The sequence below is a fragment of the Bombus bifarius genome, unplaced genomic scaffold (genome assembly GCF_011952205.1).
Source record: "Bombus bifarius isolate JDL3187 unplaced genomic scaffold, Bbif_JDL3187 scf7180000008072, whole genome shotgun sequence".
Classification (NCBI taxonomy): Eukaryota; Metazoa; Arthropoda; class Insecta; order Hymenoptera; family Apidae; genus Bombus; species Bombus bifarius.
In genome coordinates, this window is record NW_022884432.1 from 321,853 (window position 1) to 342,324 (window position 20,472).

General features: G+C 31.8%; 1 protein-coding gene and 1 long non-coding RNA gene across 3 annotated transcripts in view; one reads left to right on the forward strand and one right to left on the reverse strand.

Annotated features, from left to right (window-relative positions):
• Positions 1-12,167: 12,167 nt before the first annotated feature.
• Positions 12,168-13,270, reverse strand: LOC117208418. The gene is made up of 3 exons (XR_004487690.1): positions 13,012-13,270; positions 12,625-12,917; positions 12,168-12,511 (listed from the first exon to the last, which is right to left on the reverse strand). It is a non-coding gene; the product is annotated as an uncharacterized LOC117208418 (long non-coding RNA).
• Positions 13,271-13,339: 69 nt separating this feature from the next.
• The window catches only part of LOC117208416 (dynein beta chain, ciliary-like), a 68,312-nt gene continuing 61,179 nt past the window's right edge, over positions 13,340-20,472 (forward strand). The window contains exons 1-7 of one of the 2 annotated variants that reach the window (XM_033449607.1): positions 13,340-13,840; positions 13,938-13,995; positions 14,210-15,250; positions 16,166-16,273; positions 17,539-17,758; positions 19,306-19,458; positions 19,752-19,960. In XM_033449607.1, coding sequence (XP_033305498.1) covers positions 14,987-15,250; positions 16,166-16,273; positions 17,539-17,758; positions 19,306-19,458; positions 19,752-19,960 — 954 coding nt within the window. In that variant the 5' untranslated portion in view covers positions 13,340-13,840; positions 13,938-13,995; positions 14,210-14,986. The remainder of the gene's footprint in view (positions 13,841-13,937; positions 13,996-14,209; positions 15,251-16,165; positions 16,274-17,538; positions 17,759-19,305; positions 19,459-19,751; positions 19,961-20,472) is intronic. The other variant, XM_033449609.1, reaches the window with a different exon arrangement.

A 20,472-nucleotide genomic window follows, 5' to 3' on the forward strand; every position in this document is an offset into this window, starting at 1 on the left:
CATTATGTAATTTTTACTTGATATGGTTGTAGCTGACTTCAAAACGAATTCAACGATCTATAACAGTACGATATTCGCCCGATTTTGATCTCGAAACTTCGATTCAATAACCAGAAATGAACGAAGCGTTCAGCATATACAGGGTGGTTGGTAACTGGTGGTACAAGCGGAAAGACGATGATTCTACGCGAAAAAAGAAGTCGAAAATATAGAATAAAAATTTTTCGTTTGAGGCTTTGTTTTCGAGAAAATCGACTTTGACTTTTCGCTCGGTACGCGTGCATTTTATCACGTCTCGTTATAATAGACCTCACTATAGATCGTTGTTTCGATGGAAAAATTTAAAAAAAAAGAAAAAAAATTTAAAAAAAATTTTTTTTATTCTATATTTTCGACTTCTTTTTTCGCGTAGAATCACCCCCTTTCCGCTTGTACCACCAGTTATCAACCACCCTGTATACAACTGACATGAGTATACAGAAACGTGTTATTTAAATTTTCATTACAGGCTCAGGTAACAAAATTGTAAAACGAGACCGTTACTATTTTTTTCAGAATTCCGACGAGTGACAATTTTTTCGAAAATTTGTCCACACGATATTTTGTAAACTAACCCCTTTCACTTCAAATAAAAATATTCCTTAAAAAAATACAATAATTTCTAGTATTTATATCTAAGACGTAGATTACTTTACAAAAACATTGCCAATATTTCTGTTTTGTTTTTGAAGACGTACTTGAGAATGTTGAATCGTTGTACCGCACTCTACATAAGAGGAAAGAATAATAGAAAATTTATTTAGTTGGAAGTTTCTATCGTAGTTAGTTGGTTAATTGTTGATTTGGAAAGGGTTCATGTTACTTAATCCAATGCTTCCTCGTTGGCAAATGGCAGAAGAATTCGATTACTTCATTCTCCATTAAACTGGTTACCTAATATTATTGGTCCACAAATTGATAGGGATAAAGAATGTTCACAAGGAAGCCTTTGCTTTTGTGTTATATAACTTCGTAAGTGTAGCTTCGGTTTCCTTGAACGACGAAAATAATCTGTTTGAAAACGATACGGATAATCTTCACGACGATACTGAACGCTCTATACGTGGATGTTGTGAAAGAATCATAGATTATTACCAGATTTAGAATGAAAACCAGAAGCTTCATTATTGATGTTCATGCAATGTATCTGTGCAAGGATTCTGCCCAATAGAAAGAAGCATTAGCAATGTCGCTAAGAAAAATTGTAGAACAGGAACACATGTAAATAGCAACCAAGGCTTAATGTTAATACACATTCGAAAGATGAAACAAGCATCAAAAGTGGCATACTTCTCTGCAAATTAATGGAAGAAATAGGAATGATCTGATTGAATCGCATGGAATGTTCGTTTGATCCTTAGGAACACTACATATTTCTAAATGAAAAAGTGTGCCAAATTTCATCCCTAAATGTTCATTAGTTTTCGCAAAAGATTATTTAACAAGTAAAAAGGAGTCTCCGTTGCACGGAGTCATCCCCACTATGGAGAGGAATTCCCTCTGACGTCTTGAGAAGCTCGATAACCCGCCGCGATCGAGTAATGTGACATGACAGATATTGCTGAAACAATGTAACTAAGTACCAATTTAAAAGCGACAGTTATCTTATTTGATTTAAAAATTTTTATGATTTTTGAAAATGTACACTTTTACCGACATACTTGTGAGATCTTTTAGGTTAAAATGAGTAGGCAAATATACTCCATATTATATGGTGTTTGGTGTCATTTCAACCAGAAGGATGTAAGAAACATGTCGGTAAAAGTTTTATTGACAACAAATCAAAAACAAGGAAGTTCGATTTTTTAGTTAAAGGTCTTACCTTATCGCGGGTATTTAATATTTGTCGATCGTTTCGTTACTCGCATTGTTATTTTCTACGTTCAGTTTCTGACTTTTTCGATGTTCATACGTCTCAGTATCGAAAAATGCAATCATTTCTACATCTTCGTTATTGTAATATTTGGCTCCAGATTTTTGTGTAATTATCGAATGTTTCTTGTATTGTAACTTTCTTGTATGTAAACGCAACAATCATTGCTTAATACTTACTTAATAATAATAAAATAATTCAATTAAGATACACTCACGGTAGGACCATTTTAGCATTTTGATGATATCTTTGGATATACAATAAAACAATTACGTTTTACAATTACATTTTCCTTACTGAACATCTGTTACCAACTACAGAGGTAGTGGCGAGCAATATTACTCAATTCGAGATCGGTAATCGATAAGGCAACAATGCAACAATAAAACTTATGTTATTGGCCCTCTTTTTATGAAACTTTCATCAACATGTCTGTGATATTTTTTTAATTAAAATTACACGAAACACGACACCATTGTAAGCGATTTTTAATTATATTTGCCATAAAAAATTGATAGATATATTAAATTTCCGTAAAAATGTTGTTTTTCCTCTAAAATGAAATTTTTGCTACCAATATTATAACATAATTTCCTATATTTTTTAAAATAATTTTTTTTTAGTAAAGAGTCCTAATTGCCTATTTTCTAAATTTTCGTTGAAAGATTTTGTATCGTCGTTTCATCTTTTATATCGTTCTGTTTATTCGTTATTCTTTCGCTAGATACCAAACGAGAAGTTTCGTCTGATGCCAATATAATGTGAAATGTTTATCTCAATATAGTTCTCCTAATTTCAACAAGATCAAGATTCGTAGAATTAATAAATTTGTGTCAGTAATGAAAATAAGATGGATAAAGAGCGTGGTTAGTTGCATCACTCAATTACGTGGTTACACAAATTAGTCGTTACGTCTTCGTGTTCTTACATACTGTCCATAGACGATTGGAATTTCTGTTTTTGTCATTTTTGTAAACGAACATGCATGTAAAATAGATACCAGAGATGGATACATTCTGTCAGAAATATTATTCACTATTCACCATCTAGTGAATTATTGGGACAAAAGTAAGTTCAATGTTAAATCTAAAACACTATCGTATAAGGAAAATATATTAAGATTATTGTGCCATTCCACTGATCCATTATCGTTTTAAAGAGAATATTCTCTTTTCTTCTCTAGAAAAAATATAGTAAACAATTAATTTCTCTTCCTTTGACAACTTACAATTAGTTTAATTATTCGCGATTTTGTTATTCTTGTACGTGTCTATTGGATGGAAAAGTAGATATATACCTTCTCGTAGTACAATTAGATAGGTTCATGTAAAATGGAAATTAATAGGTTCTTGTCTATGTTATTGTGCATTGTAGGTTCTTGTATGTGCTAGCGTCTGCAACCTTCAGCACTTGGCCGCATGGTGCAGCACTAGTTCGTGAACAACCAGAACCATAAGCGTGAGCAACCCCCATCTTTCTCTACTGTTACGATTGTTACTGTTACCATTGCTATTACCAGAGTGTATATTTCCTCCCTGACGATAACAATAGCAATAGCAATAGCCATAGCAATATCACTAGCAATAGCAATAGCAATAACAATAACAAAAAGTATACACATCTAGGTGTTTACCTTTTTGGCTTCAGGTGTATTCAACCAGACTTGCCAACAGTTCGCAGCGAAAGACAAATAAGCTCTTGGAGCTCTTTGGAAACCATTCATAAAGAAAGAAATATATAACTGGGAAGCAAAAATGAAAATCTTCGATGTAACAGTAGCCGCCATATTTACACATACATCTAGTATATAAAGATTTATCGTTGGATACACAACTAACATAGAAACGACGGTATTCCATACTCCACTTGTTGAGATTCGAAACAGGGAGAACAAATGTGGGAATCATATAGAAGGCGTTGCGGTAGAGAATTAAATTACTGAAAATAGAGGGCACAAGGTTTCGACGGACTAGGACCAACTGGACGATGTAGAAAAACGAGAAAACTGGTAAGAAACTAGTATACACAAATTAAAAATATACTCAGTAAAACCTATCAGGAAGAGTTATGCAAATAAGAAAGAACCTACCAAGCATCCTAGGGAAGGTCAGAGAGAGAAGCTTATTTTAAAGGACACGATGATACGAAGGACAAAAGAAACAAGGACCTACAGTCATACAAACATGAAGACTATATCTGGTTACAACTGCCAACACACATGATAAGGAACATAGCTGCTTAGACTAGTTCGGAGGGAAGAAATCCAACAGATCAATTTTTACTATTTTGCAAAGGTGTCTTCAGATTATTGTAATGTAAATAAATGTAATGGAAAATAAGTGAGAAACTTATCCTTTTTAGTAAGTTAGTGTTAAGGATGTTTAGAATATAATAGGACATAAAACAAATTACTGTACCTACCGAGCCAGAGTGGCAGTAGGTGACTATTATTATTATTGTTTTCCTATTTGGTCTAACACTTAAGGTCACATTATTTATTATTATAAGGTAAGAATAAGAAAATATTTTAGTTTTGGTTACAATATGTGTAATGGATTGTAATATTTTTCGCAAATTGTTTTATATCTTCCTTAACTAATAATATGAGGTTATGGACCATGTATTATAATTAATCTGTTCCTGTTGTTCAAAGATTTAAAACGTTTTGCTTTTCTATCCAGGAATTTTCCAAGCGAATAATCGCTAAGCTAAGGTGTTCAGAAAATATATGTCGGGTTAACATTAGAATTTAGGGCACGTAACGATTCTTCGTTTGGATTAGCCATCGTTTTACGAAGCAGAGATTATATTTACAAGTATATACAAGACTTTTACGAAGTATAACGAATATTGAGTTTGACGAATAATAAGTTTAACGAATGAGTTTAATGAAAGCATTCGGCTCCGGAATCGAAATAAAATGGAAACGACTCACCCAGATGACTTAAACTACCAGCTGGAGACTCCACCACGCAGGAGTCGACTCGACGTTCGTTCTTGAGGCCGGGTTTTCTGTCCTGCAGTAGCGGACAATCGGGTGCGATACGGCCCTCCGCATGACACTTGAAGCAAACCACCTTGGACGATGTGGCTGGTCGGCTTCCTCCCTGGCCTCGTGTATTCTTCTGCTGTTCTCTACGCATCCTCTTGCGGCACTCCATTATTTTATGTCCGTGGGTACCACAGTAATGGCACCTCACCCTGTGGCCCGATAACTTGCGTCGTTTGACTTCGGGTTCCGCCGGTGAATTTCCCGTCGGCTCCTCCTCGTAACAAAAGGGTCTCATTTCGTTCTGAAATTGGTCCTCCGTTTTGATGTCACTCGTGAGAGCCAATCGTCTAAAACGTTGGTCGCGCAAACTTGATAGGTAGAGAGCGATGGCGTTAAGTATTTCGTCCTTCGTAGAATGTCGCCACCTCATCTTCAGGAGGGAACGGATACGACTGCAATACGCCCCTGCGGATTCGTTCTTCTCCTGTGGTTCCCTGGATACCTTTATTAACGACGAGGACGTTGTCTCTTGGCCACCGAAATGCGCAAGGAATCGTTCCTTAACAGTAGACCAGGTAATCTCTTCGTCTACCATCGTTTGCGTCAGCCAGTGTGCTGCAGAACCCGCTAAAGCTTCATTTAAGGCAGAGTATAACGCACTGTCTCGTAGAGGATTGTCCTTCACAAGCAAACTAACAGCCGAGCACCACGCGGCTGGATCGGCGCCTGCGACTTCGGGGTTAAAACGTGGTAGTGATAATTTCTCAGGTTTTACACTCGGTACCTGCTCTCTCGGCTGAGTTAACCGGTCCACGACCCTCAAAAGTTGTTCTATTGTTATAAATGGCCCTGATCCCACTTCTGATGTCGGGTTAACATTAGATTTTAGGGCGCGTAGCGATTCTTCGTTTGGATTAGCCATCGTTTTACAAAACAGAGATTATATTTACGCGTATATACAAGACTTTACAAAGTATAACGAATATTGAGTTTAACAAATAAGTTTAACGGATAATAAGATTAACGAATAATGACTTTAATGAACGCTATTAACAATGTTCTTGGGTTCAAACGAATCCACGGTCAACGGGATAACTCTTTGCTATGCGTAGAATAATTTTAGGCACAAAATACGATTGCTGAGACGCTCGGTATAAACTGCTCGATGTGTCACTCTCCAAGGCGATCACACGAATAATAATCTGATGGGAATTTTTCTCGCTGTACGATTGCATTTGTTTGTTATATGCTCGTTGGAAGCATCGAGAAGGTTCCAATCGCCGTTACTAAGCAGCCTCTGCCTGAGGTTTGATACACACTCGTTGGAAGCATCGAGAAAGTTCCAAACGCCGTTGCTAGGCAGTTTCCGTCTGGAGTTTGATTATTAATACAACGTGTGTCCCATTATATCGACACCTCCAAAGTACAATCCCATGTGGCCAGGTCCGTTCTTGAGGCCGTATGCCGCCGCAACCACATTTCTAGGGAGAAGCATACAACCCCTCCACACCTCCGTCAGGCAAAACGTTCATCCCGTGACCGTGGCTACGTTCGGCGACCAGTCGTCACCTCGAGCCCAATCTCGCTATCACAAATCTCGAACGATTACAATCAGATCGAATGACAATAATTGCTCAATTACAGCTATGATAAAATCTAGGCTAAAGCATTGGAGAACTTTCTCAAAATTGCAAAGGGAAGGCTCCGGGTTTCCTTTCATCTACGACATATAATAACAGCCTGTTAGTATACATGTCTGTGTTATGCCTCTGTCATTACCTATTTCCTTCTGTTGGTATTTGTACAGCTTTTTTTCATGCATTTAGCGAAAGAGAAAGTAGCTTCGAATTCATTTAAGCAAAATGTAGCTAAAAACTCGTAATCAAAAACTGTAGTCAACGATATAATTGAAACTGAATGCGGAGGAGAAATCCGTAGAAATATAGTGCTAATTCAAAGCGAAATAAATAGGCCCATTTTACGTTTAATGACTGCAGGTATTAATCTTGTTGATTGGTACAAATTGTATAGACTTTAAAAGTGTTCTCTTTGATTCGATAATACGAACGCATAGTACATAACCTTCATGACATAGCAAAAAATATTTCAAGTGCCTAATTACAAATATCGACTATTATGTAATTATTGTGTAATAGAATTAAAAAAAAAGATATCTTTTAGTTTTGTAAAAATAGAAATTTAAGTTTTTAATAGATGAACAATATTTTTTAATTGGAAAATACTAGACGAGCAAAAATCTCTTCCTAGAAAAATGTTTGTTTATTTAAAAATCGGTCATGAAAATAAAATAAAAAGTGTGTAAAATTTGGTACTTGGAACGAATGAAAAATTGATTATCCAATTAAGTGTAGCTAAAAGCATTGCGATTGCAATACGATCTTTTAAATAGTTAATTTTGAAAGAATAGTAGATGGATTAAAAAAAAATTCTGGTAGGCGGCAGAAACTATTTAAATAAAAAAATTTTTCTGAGTATAAAAGTCAATTTTAATGACCTTCTAACTACGAAGAAAGATAGATAATTTATTTGTTATTTGAGACATTTTAAATACTTTTATGAAACTTCCTAACAGTTTCATTTTATTTTGCATACAAGCTTTTTTGTTTTCTTTTCATTTAGAGATTTGTATATTTGTTAGAAAGGAATGGCTCTGAAAAATGATTAGTTTAAAAGATATTTTAACTTTGATTTTATAAAATTTATCTTATAAAAGACAAGGAAACATAACGCAGTGCTTTTATGTGTATATTTCTCTCTTTTCCATATATTCAATCTGATGAAATTGACATTGAAATATCTTGTAAACTAAGCATTCTCAAATACAAGTACCTTAATCATATACTACTTTCCGTAATAATATTTTTCCTGTAGACAATTAAAAAATGTATTGTATGGTGTATGAAAGATGTATAGTTAATAAAGGCAAAGATCACCTTAAGATTCACCTAGACAAATCTGGTGGTCACCATAAGACGTCCTCCTTCAAACAGAGCAAGTTTCATTTAAAATAATTCTACGGAAAATGTATAGTTAAAGATATTTGTGCGTATCGATCAAAATGAGACACTCTGTATAGAAGAGAATATATTTACAAAACAGTATCCTATTTCGTCCCATACTCCTCTATACATATGTATATATGTATACATATATAGCAGATATACATATATACATGTATACATATATGGTAACGGTGCAATCTTCAGTATGAATTTAGCCAAGATCCAACTTCAGATCACAAAAGAAACCTTTGAAGGTATTCGCATATACTCTGCTGTCATAGCAGTCGTTATTTCTTTGTATAAACATACGATAAAGAAACAGATTAATAGTAATATAAGATGTTATATTTGATTCAATAAATAAAGTTGTAACCAGGAAAAATGGATAAAAAGGATGATGAGAAAAAGGAGGAGGATCCGCGATTGGAATATATGTTTAATTATTTGACGTATTCGAGAAAATTAAAAGCCGACAGATGGGCGAAAATGTTATCCAATGCGGATTTCAAGGTAACTTGAATACGTTGTGGTTTGATAGAAGTGTTATCGTAGAAATCAATTTATTTTTCGAAGAAGGATAAACAAAAATGTTGTATAATTCGATAAAGCTTTCATCTTTTACAACACCATTTTATCTGCAAACCAGATGCCGTATTCGTTATAAAACAAATTTTTATTGTTATGATATAAGATTTAATATCTTCAATTAAATAAATTTTGGTTAAAGATAATCATTACTGATAATGGAAATTTAACTTTCGTTACCATTTGATTGATTAATTGGTTTAATTTGTTTGGTTACAGTAACCACTATCGATGGCAGAATTTTTTTCTGGTCACATTCGGTTACTGTCAACTATTAGTATTACTGATAATTAATACATATTCATGGACAACATAAAAAAACCAATTTTAAAAATTGGTATTTTATTAAGAAAAAAAGCAGTATGAAAACATGTGAAACAAAGAATAGAATAAGAGATATTGGTAAAATATTAATGCAAGCGTTAATAAAAATATTATTCTATAATATTTATTATCTTATTCTTTGTTTCATATATTTTCATATCGTTGTTTGCTTAATAAACAAGTTTTATAATTAAGTCTTTTTATGTTGTCGATAAATATTATTTATTATTTATATAAATTTATTTAATATTATTTATTATAAATAGAAAAGATTTTTGTTGTCGATATTGCTTAGCAATAATTAAAAAGAATTTTCGCCATCGAAAATCTTTTTTCGGTTACAACTAAATAAATGTAACTAAATAACTAAAATAAAATTCGGACCATCGATAATGGCTGCTGGTAACCTACAAAAATTTTTGTTATGTACATATGCTGGTTACTGATAACCACAATTTGATTATTTCGCCATCGATAATGTTTACTAGTAGCAAAAAAAATTGTAATTATTCATAATGGTTATTCGTAATCGGAACAAATAAAAATTATTGTTTTTTAATCATTTTAATTTTGGGAAATTTCTGAGATTTATTAATAACTGATTGCTATTTAAATAAACATTAATTTTTACTCAATGACTTTTCTCTCATTGATGAAAAATGTTTAAACTAACTATTATTTTGCATCTCTGCTGCAAACGCATTGGAATACCTGCTCTGTGCAAATATATTCCTTTCTTAAATGCAATTACATGTTCGTTTGGATCTTATCGCGCGTGTAAGGCTATTAAGATAAAGGAACGAAACTTGACTATTACTCACAGGTAAATTCCCGTTTTACTTTTGCATTATAAGTATGAAAGAGGATAAAGTTCCGAAAGATCCCGGTGGCTGATCGATACGAAATTTGAAAGGAGTAGTGTACTACAAATATAAAATTTTAGCTTTGAGTATTCATTAGTTTTCGAGAGATTGATATACTAAATAGCCGATGATGCAATAGCGATATTCAGTCTTAGTATCTATAGGGTGTCCCACGTAAGATATACTATTGTAACCTCAGTTATCTACGGGATCTTACATTTTGTTTAACTATTCTTGAAAGTGATTACGCAGTCAAAAGATGACTGGATTAATATTCCTATTAAATAGGGTTGCAATTTAGGAAATTGCTAATTTAGAATAAAGAGCATTAAAACTCCAAAACTTTCTACCTGAAACTTGGAAACTCCCAAACTGCATACTTTTTTAGGTTAGGTATGATAACTGTATAGCACAACATTTCCATTTAGACTGCTTCGAATGCATCTAATGCGAACGCAACACTTGGAAATCATTTTTAGAAAAATAAATTCATTGCTACCTAGTATATCAGAACACATGTAGATGTGTCTGACACGTGGCAGGTCACTGTACTCATACACATACATGTATACCATGATAATATGGACGATTGATGAAGGCTGACCGTTTGGAAAATAAGTCAGCATCGGGAAAGTCGTCTTAAAAATTAGGACAATTCCGGGAAAACCCGGACGGATGATAACCAGATATTGTTGCATTTAATGTGAAAACTAATTTCGCAGAAATCACAATTTTTTTATCGTCATTTGTAGTACGTTAGATATCATTAAAGTACGGTTAAAAACAAAAAATGTTACATTGTTGCAAATAGTATGAAAACATAAAAAATAAATCGCGTTAGGTCAGACACCCTGTATATACATATATGCGGTATATCGTAACATAACATGTTTGGCCACGGAAATTAAAACGTGGTTTAAAAAAAGACGGGTAGATCGTAGGTGAAACTCCCTATAGGTACCGAAGCCGATATCGATATTGTAAACCGCTAATCCCCTCAAATTTCATTTCGGTCAGTCATTGAGGCTTCTTGGAACAGCTGTGAGGTATTTAATCACAAAAGCCACTTAAATATTTCCTTATTGCAAGGAAAACATTATTGCACACCTTTCACTATGATCTTATCGGTCACATGATATTACATAAGTTGCACTTGGATACTTTCATTTAAACCTTTCATCTCGATTTTCATCTTCGAAATTTTTATTATCTGAAAGGTCATAAATAAAATATTGTGGACAACTTAGAAGGAAAATGTCTGGGAAATCGCAATTACGTGAACGTAGCTCATTGAATGAGTAACGGAACATTTATTTTGATTCATTTATCTAAAATATTTTATCACGTCACAACTTATTATTACTTGTTATTTTGGACAACACGATTTAAAAAGTTATATTTCAAAGAAGAATTTATCTTAGGATGCCTTTTAATATACAGGGTGCATCTTCTAAGATTAACCACCATTTTTCAGGCATTGCTAATAATGTGCCAAAGAAATGTTTTGGACAAAAATTAGTCATTTTTCGACCTATTACACATTTGGATATTAGAAATTTTTGAAAAATATATTTTTTCAATAAAATTTTTTTTCAATAAAAACTCAAGGTCACCTTGATATTTTTAAATATTTTGGACTTCGCAGAGCTGTAACTGGCGTCAAGACAAATCCAACGGCCTGATATATTACGACCTTGAGGTAATCTTAAGATGACCTTGAATTCGGAAATGTAAGTTCTACCAATAGCAGTAGTTTATCGTAATACAAAACGGTATTATTGTTATCGTTGGATCTTTTTAATAAACTTATTAGTTTATCAGTCTTAATCTTATTTTGAATATGTAATTTGATCGAAATAAAATAATTTTCCATATTCTTTCTGTTGACCTAACCTAAATTGCTGAATACAAGGTTATCTCAAGGACATTGTGTAGTAAGCCTTTGAATTCGTCTTGCTACAACTCTGTAAAGCCTAAAATATATATCTTTTAAAAAAGTCAACGTGATTATCTTTTAATGAAAAAAATTTTTTTGGTAATTTCTAATATCCAAATGTGTAGCGGGACAAAAACTGACAGACTGTCTTTTAAAGTTTTTTTCTGGGCAAATTATCGGAAATGCTTGAAAGATGGTTTCAGTATACATTCTGTATACGATTAATTTTCATTAAAATATTTTCTGTTTTTATGGTGATCACGTGTAAGCTAAAAGAACGCAATAATACAGATTAACGCAATAAAGTGATCATCTGAAGTAAAAATAAAAGGATCATAAATTGTGCTTATAAAACAGAGTAATAAAATTTTACTGTTTCATTAATTTATCAGATTATGCATTTTGATAAAAAACAATCTACGTCTTTCTACTTTTTTCGATAAGTATATCCTAAGTGAAGATAGAGTACATCGTAAGTAAAGATAAAAATGCGTTGTGGAAAGAAGTAGTCATAACGACCTGTCGAAAGATCTCTGGTAATGTATGTGCATACGTATATTATTTATTGCAGCTAGGCTTAAAGCCTAGTACAATCTTTGATTACATAAGTGCATGTACAGTAGGATTTCGTTTGCATTTTAACATGTTATCTATCTTTATACAGAGTGAGTCGACAAGAAGTACTATCAAAATAACTTGTTACCTATTGTTTATATTGAAAGATGTCTTAAATGAATTATGCTGTATTTCATGGGATTCACTGAATGGGTGCAATTTTATTTTTTAATATCTTGTATTTTCTGCGATATCAAGGCAACCTCTTTTAGATGCCACCGTATATTTTTCTTGACATTGGTCGGCCCAGTTGAACGTTTTCTGCAAGAAGGTATTAATCTATTTATAATGAGAAACCAATGTGGCACATATCTTAGTTTGAATTTGTCAAATTTAACTCACGAAAGACAAAGACAACATAAGCACAAAAATACCTCGTCGCGTCATTCCTTGTCTTTCATATTTGAATAGGTTAATTTGTCAACACAAAAGTGTCGCGTCGACTGGCTCATACTGCATATGTATCGTGGATGAATGTAACGAGCCAAGTCGCTCGGCCAAAACATGTATTATTGTTATTAATGTATCATTGTATTATTGTACTAGTGCCTCGAATGTCTTGTTGTTTTGTCACGAAGTTTTATTTATTATTTAGTCATATGTATATTAATCTCATCCGAGCTTTCTATTTTTTTGATATTTATAGTATTCAAAATTGCCGCATGTCCTTCAAATTTATAAATTTTCAGTTGTACATCACATTGTGTCCGCTGATATCCAATTTCCTCATTTTCGATGCTACAATGTTCATCATTACTCACCTCGCTTGTTTCAATTGTTTCAGTTTTATATCTTTGTTGAATATTTGAATTAAAGTTAGAATCAGAATTAGAATGAAAATATACTCTATTCCATTTAACTTCACGGCTCCGTTTCGCCATATTAAAACTTGCATACGACGAACTGACCGATGTCACCCTAGCGGAACATTCCGCAAGTTACTTTTTCTTTGTGAACTATTGATATGCTGAGTGCACGCGAGTGTATATGTAAATTCACACACAGATGGCGTGTGGGCATTAAACACATGTACGTATGTAGATGTAAAGATATTTTTACTATTCTGTTGAATGTTTAAAAAGTTTACATACAGTATGATTCGATCAGATTAGATTAAATTAGAACTAACAATTAATTAACTACTAATTAGTAATGTATAAGGTTACATCAGAGTACAAATAGAGTCTTACGACTGAAAAGATAAATATTTATTTTGATCGTAATACTGACACACGTAGTGAAATGGGGCACGTCTCGAACACTCGCAATTCAATAAGGACTAAAGAATATTATCGATTTGATATTACATATCGATCGAGATCTTCTGTATCGATCAAACCATAGTTCAGTTGAAGAAGTGGCACCATACGGTAAAACAAAATCTGGATGAATTATGAATGATTTGATAAATTACATATGATCAGTCATGCATGTTCCGGACATATAGACTCATTGCCAAAGTTGCTGTTGTCATTATAAGCGACAAGTCATACAATTAGAGAGCCGTGATACAAATGGATTAAAATTAGTTTGATTTTGACGTACCAATACGTCATTGGCGGATTTGATCAGTTCGACTTTCACATACCAGTACGTCATGGATTGCGAATGGGTTAAAGTTAAAACATCTGCTACACTAATAGTTTTTCAACATAAATAGGTTTTAATACTATTTATTTATTTGTAGATAAATATTAGTTGTATTTAAAAGTATATGATCTCTAACCGGCCATCTACAAAAAAAGGTAATTATACCACATTATGTCCCCTCTGAAACCATTCACTTCCTGTTTGAACCATTTTTTCATACAGTGGATAGTTTTCTAGTAATTTGCATATTTTGTTTATAACCAAACACTCTGTCAATAATGTTACAATCATTATCTTGCTAAATCAGAGGAGGGCATACTTATTTACATAAATTAATATAACAACAATTAATATTTTTGTTATGTGTAGATTATGATGTATTATTTGATGTACCTGTCTGAGCTCAAATATACTGAACAAGAATGGAAAAAGATAAGAATTGACGAGGATAATTTTTGTTACGAATCCTTCAATTTGTTCCAAATATCAGATTGTTACCAGCGTAAAATTCGGTCATTAAAAATCGTCATTTATTTGATAATTTCAAGGGAGGATGATAGAGATTGGGCAATATTTGCGTAGCCCATAAAATATTTGTCAAACTATTAAGTTGTTGACATATGTGGATTTTATTACCTTTTTGTAAAGCATTTAGTCAGCTCACGCGATATTGCCGTGGTTGCGGTTAATTTGTCAACTGTCAAATTTAATATGAAAGACAAGGAGTGATGCGACGCGGTATTTTTGTGCTTACGTTGTCTTCGTCTTTCATAAGTTAAATTTAACAAATTCAAATCAAGATATCTGCCACGATAATGTCTTTTCGTTATAAATAGATTAATAACTGTTTTGTAGAAAATGTCCAGTTGGCCCAACTAATGTCATAAAAAATATACGGTGCCATTTAAAAGAATCAAGGTTACCTCGATATCTCAGAAAATATAAGATATTAGAAAATACAATTGCGCTCATTCGATGAGTTCCATGAAATGCAGCATAAATCATTTAAGACGTTTTTTGATATAACCAATATGTAACGAGTTATTTTAGGTAGTACTTCTCACTGATTCGATTCACCCTGTATAAGATTCACAATAATACAATCGGTTAAAGAGATTCCAAAACTGAAATGGTCTCTTTAATTCAATGATGAATGAATTACGGGACTTTCACATACAGGATTTAATCACGAAGTTCTTTGGAATTGCATCGGAGATGGTCCTCGTGTTGCAACTGACACCCGCCGGTGTCTTAGTACCCTATCTCGAAATAACGCAATCTAAGAGAAAACAGACGTACTTCTTGAAGAGGAAGCCCCAAAAGGTCACTGAGGATAACTACAAAGATTTGTTGATACCAGGTGACATGGCACCGAATCCAATCGAGGAACTGGCGGTGCTTGAAGAAGATGTTAGTCCTCTAACTTTGTCCATTCCATTCCATTACATTCGACTCAGGAAAATCTAGTTTCTCTTTTTTTATTTTGTGATTTTAGTAGCAACACTATGTTAATTACATATATAGTGTAAAATATATAACGTCTTTCTCTAAACTAGTAAATATTAATTTGGTAGGTAAAAATTTGCTATTTGTTATTTATTGTAACATTAATTGAGTTTAAAGATTAATTTTCAAGCTTAATTTTTTGTCGCCTTTCTTTCCTGAATATTTTTTGCTTTTAGAAGATAATTAAGATAGCAAAATATCTGGTAAAAGTAAAAACAGATAAATATAGAAAAAATTCTAAATGTGATTTTTGAAAATATCAATGAAACAATCTATAATTTAAGACTTAAAGGATTCATTTGTTTTAATTAATCGAAATTTTCTTATTAGATGAAGTTGTATAATCATCTATTTTCAAAGTGGTGTAATTCTATGTCCTATAATCTATAGTCTGTCTAAATAGTCAGGTACCAATAATCGAAAAGAAAGGATATTGATATTAAATAACAGTATTTTGTTCTTCCTGGTCTTATCTATAAACAAAAGTGTATTAAAACATAAAACAAAAATGTTAAGTAATTTAAATTTAATAAACCGCACAATTCACTAATTTTGAAAGTGGTGTAAGTCCATTTATAATCTTGAAAGAAGATATTGGTCCAGTTAATTCTCAAAGAACTACTTGTATAATGTATTTACATCATTGAACACATAGAGACGCGGACAAACTAAGAAACAAAAGAAAATGAACTTACTTTCAAAATATTATTTTACACAGTTTAGATATACATATATGAAAACTGTTATGTTAATTCAGTCATTAATTCAGTCACTATATATCGGTCCTTAAATAATTTTTACATACTGCAATATTTTCAGGCATACGTACCCATTTTATCTAATCCAAAAAATCACGTTGGGTGGCCGGAAGTTGTTCGGAAAGATGTTAAGAAACAAGTATACGACCTTCGAAGTCTAATATGGCAGGTAGAAAGATATTTATTTAAAAAATAGTAAAGCAGTTAATTTTATATTTAACAATGATTCAGTATATACAGTGTGTCCGGTTTATCTCAAAGCACGAAAATATTTCGAAAAACACGAGTGATATGAAAAAACGTTTTAGACAAAAATTACACGACATGGAGAGGGATATACAATAGTATACTCTTTCGTTTATTTAACCTTGCAGTGACCTTGAAACCGGCTGTGAAAATGATATTGTAATTTTTAAATGGAAGTATCTATCTTTTATTGCATATTTTTGCAGCTGACATTCAGATGTTTTCAAAACATTAGAATTTTATATCTTTCTCAAAAGATGCAGGTTTGTAGTGTCTTGAGAAAGTATGAGTGTCACCTTTTTGACAGAACGTTTCAAGGTCATCGCAAGGTCAAATACTTAAGAGTGCAATATGTCCACTTTTATATCGTGCAATTCTTTTTGTATCATTCATGTTCTTCGAAATATTTCAGTAATTCGAGATAAACGGGATGTACAGTATATGTATAATATTTATTTTTTTGTATTTCTAATTCCTATTCATTGTCATATAACTCTCGGAGCATCCATCACATCCAAAGACCCATACCTATTCATACTTCTATCCCAAGCATACATATTGTCTCTCATATTTAATACTAAAAATTAAACGTGTTAGTTTATCCTTATTTCTCCTAACCTAACCCTAACCTAACCTATATACACTATCCTATATGCTATTACGTATCTACCTTTGCTTTACAATCAGTTCGGTGCCTATATTTTTATGGGTCTTTTTCCAAAACTGAATTAACCAGCTTATAACCGCTTCACTTATCCTACCTTTTACTATATTTTCTTTTCTTCGCACACTATAATCTAACCTATAGCCATTTTTTTACTAAGCCTTTTAAGGTGCCTATCTCTAAACTACATGAAACACATTTTCTTTTTCTCTTGTCCAACTAGTAACGATTACGCTCCCCAACATTTCCGCATCTTGTTCTTCCTTCCTTCTGCAGATATTCCTCTTTAGCCGCTGTTCTTATGTATTTGTACCTACCAATAATGATTTAGTAATGAATTCATATGTAGATATCTGGTATGAAATTTTTTGCTTCAACTTTATAGAATGCATTTTTATGTTGACATCTTTAAATACAAACTGTATAATTTTATATTTATTAATTGACCTATTGCATTCGTTTATATGCATATTAAAGGCTATGTGAAGAACAAATTAAAATATTATTACTTATACAAAATACAGGTGAAAGGAAAAATAACAGGACAAACTTTACTACCAATGCCAATGGGTATCGAAGAAATTCTTGATCAGCAATTCAATTCTAAATTAGAGTCTCCTAAATTACTCCAAGTAAAGAACAACATAGAGGAAATTGTAATAAAATGGGCGACACAAATTAATGAGATCCTCAACGTAGAGTTCTCAAAGTTTTCAACAAATGAAAAGGAAATTCCTGTGTCCGGTAATCTACTAATTTTTCAAACCATATCTGTTTATAGTTTATCATTTTGTTTTTATCATTACATATAACTGAAACCTATATACGTGTATTAGCATTTAGAATATTATCATATACTTAGTTTGTATACTTAGAATATATTGTTTCAAATATTGTAATAAAAGGAGACATGTTTTCTGTGAAATTATTCTCTAAAATCTTAGATATTTTCTTTATATTTTTTAAAAAATAAGTATTTTACCAGATATTTCAAACATAGTTATAAAATATAAGTTTAGGATAAATTACTATACATAATTCATAATAATATTATATTTAGCATACTTTAAGTATGCTATGTTACTATTAGGGTAATCTAGGTAGAGATGGATTAGGCGAGGAAACGAGTGAGGTAAATTTTTGAAACTATATATCTGTGAAATGCGTGAAATGAATCAGTATTGTTTTATTGTAATGATTATAATTTGAGCGTGTTAGATAACAATAATTTTTTGCATATTTATAAGAATGTAATTATAATTCTAATTCAGTACGGCAATTTTTAAATCAATTTAATTAATTAATTAGTAATTATTCTGAACAAGAGCGACTTCACCGATTTCAATGATTTTCAAATATGTTGTCAAGGTCAACATTCTGAACAACTTTTTCCTATAAATAAACCGCCATTCAGTTTTAGTTGTCAAATTACAAGCAGTGTATGTATTAACAAATTATTTTACAAATTTTTGTTTTCAAAACAATTTGACCATTTTTTTGTTTCTAATGATTGTGATCTTATCTTCTACCATCTTTTGGACGATAGTAAGTAACTATTCTGAATCATATTAAATCTTGAATATTATCAATTATCCATCGAGAAAATTTGCAGTAGATGTTGAAGACTAGTTTAGGAGTTTTCTAAACTGTGTTTTCATTTCTCCAAGAGGAGGAAGAATTAGTGTTCTATTTGGAAGAAATGAAGGCCTATTGTTTTATCTGACAACAATGGACATGTGCAAATAAATGTGTCTATGTCGGCTGCAGGAATATGTAATAGAAAATGGTGGTATCCATTTAAAAATTTTAATGTCGTCTTTACTGGATGTTTCAAGGTCAAGTACGCAAGAGTACAGTATGATGCAATCTTTGTCTCAAACATTTTTTCGCATCCTTCGTATTTTCTCAGATATCTGAGCATTACCAGTTAAACAGGACACGCTGTATGTATAGCAAAAAGTTGTTCAGAATATTTATCAACATATTTCAAGGTCATTGAAATCGTTGGTATCGCCTCTATTCTGGAATAATTACAATAAATTAATAATTTAATTCAATAGAATAATGTATTAGCTTTTGTTGAATTCAACTTACCTACCTGTAAGTAAGTAAAAATAAGTAAAAGTAAAGATAGATAGATAGTATAGATAGTTTAAAAATATTTGAGTTTTTCACTTTAAAAATATTAAATATGACGTGTTTTTGAAGAAAAAATTCATCTCACTTGTAATTATTCTGCCAAGGAAGGTACGACAATTATTAATATCATTCGAAATCATTTATTTCACTAGAGTTGGTCTATTGGAACATGAGACTAAAGAATATGGAATCGCTTTATTATCAATTAAAAGACCCAAAAGTACGACAGATGGATCTATTTCTAGAAAAAATGGAAAGTCCATATTCGGTGTATTTCAAAAATTTAGTAAAGAACGTGACTGCATGTAAGTAATAGTTAGGAAAAAGAAAATGTTTTATTTCTTATAATTTTGGAATTATTGACTTTCTTTTATATTGACTGGAATAGCATTTTCTTACTCCTAATTTAAGGAATATAGACACTTATGTTTCAACTTAAAATTATAATTGCTTCTTCTTTTCCTATTCAAAGTAGTTCTAATTTAATCTTTGAGAAATATTAAATCTTAATCCTTTTGTTAAATTGAAAATAAAAATTACTATTATACTTAATAGATATATTATTTATGTTCAAATGATCTTTGCTTTAATCTTTCAGCATTGTTGGAAACAAGGGATATAAATCTTTACTTGAAACCTCTGGAAATGTATTTCAATGAAATTGAAAACGTTGAGTTCAGAGATATAATATGGAAATTAAAGTTACTGTTTCACTGTGTTTGCTTAATGTGGTCGAACTCGAAATATTACTCTATGGAAAGAATTATTGCTCTGTTACGGGAAATTTCAAATTTATTAATTTCTCAGGTATTTAATTCACATAGTATAATCACATAACAGATAACATATTGACACAAACATTTTTGAGCATTATTGAACAAATTTTCATTAACCATTATTTGGAAAGTGTGTACCTAAAATGCGTCGCAAAAAGTAAGAGTATATTCATCAAATACAGAGTATGTGTAGCTGTGATAATATAGAATTAAATTGTAACGAAACGACTGTTTTATTTTTTAATTTTATTACTAACAGGGCTCGCCATAACACAAAATATTGTACCATTTCCTCATGACGAGTATACTCGTCAGAAACAGCTAACTGGGTTAAAGAATTATTTAAATAGAGAGTCATTTGTTATTTCAGAGTTCTAGTTACTACTAGTCCAATCAGTTATTTTATTTAATGCTTTATTTTACACTTTCAATATATCGCTTGATGTACTTTTTGATTCTCATTTACGTCCTATCCGGGTATCACCTGATAAAATTTTATTACAAATAAAAATTACATTATCTACAACATTATTATTTCAAGTT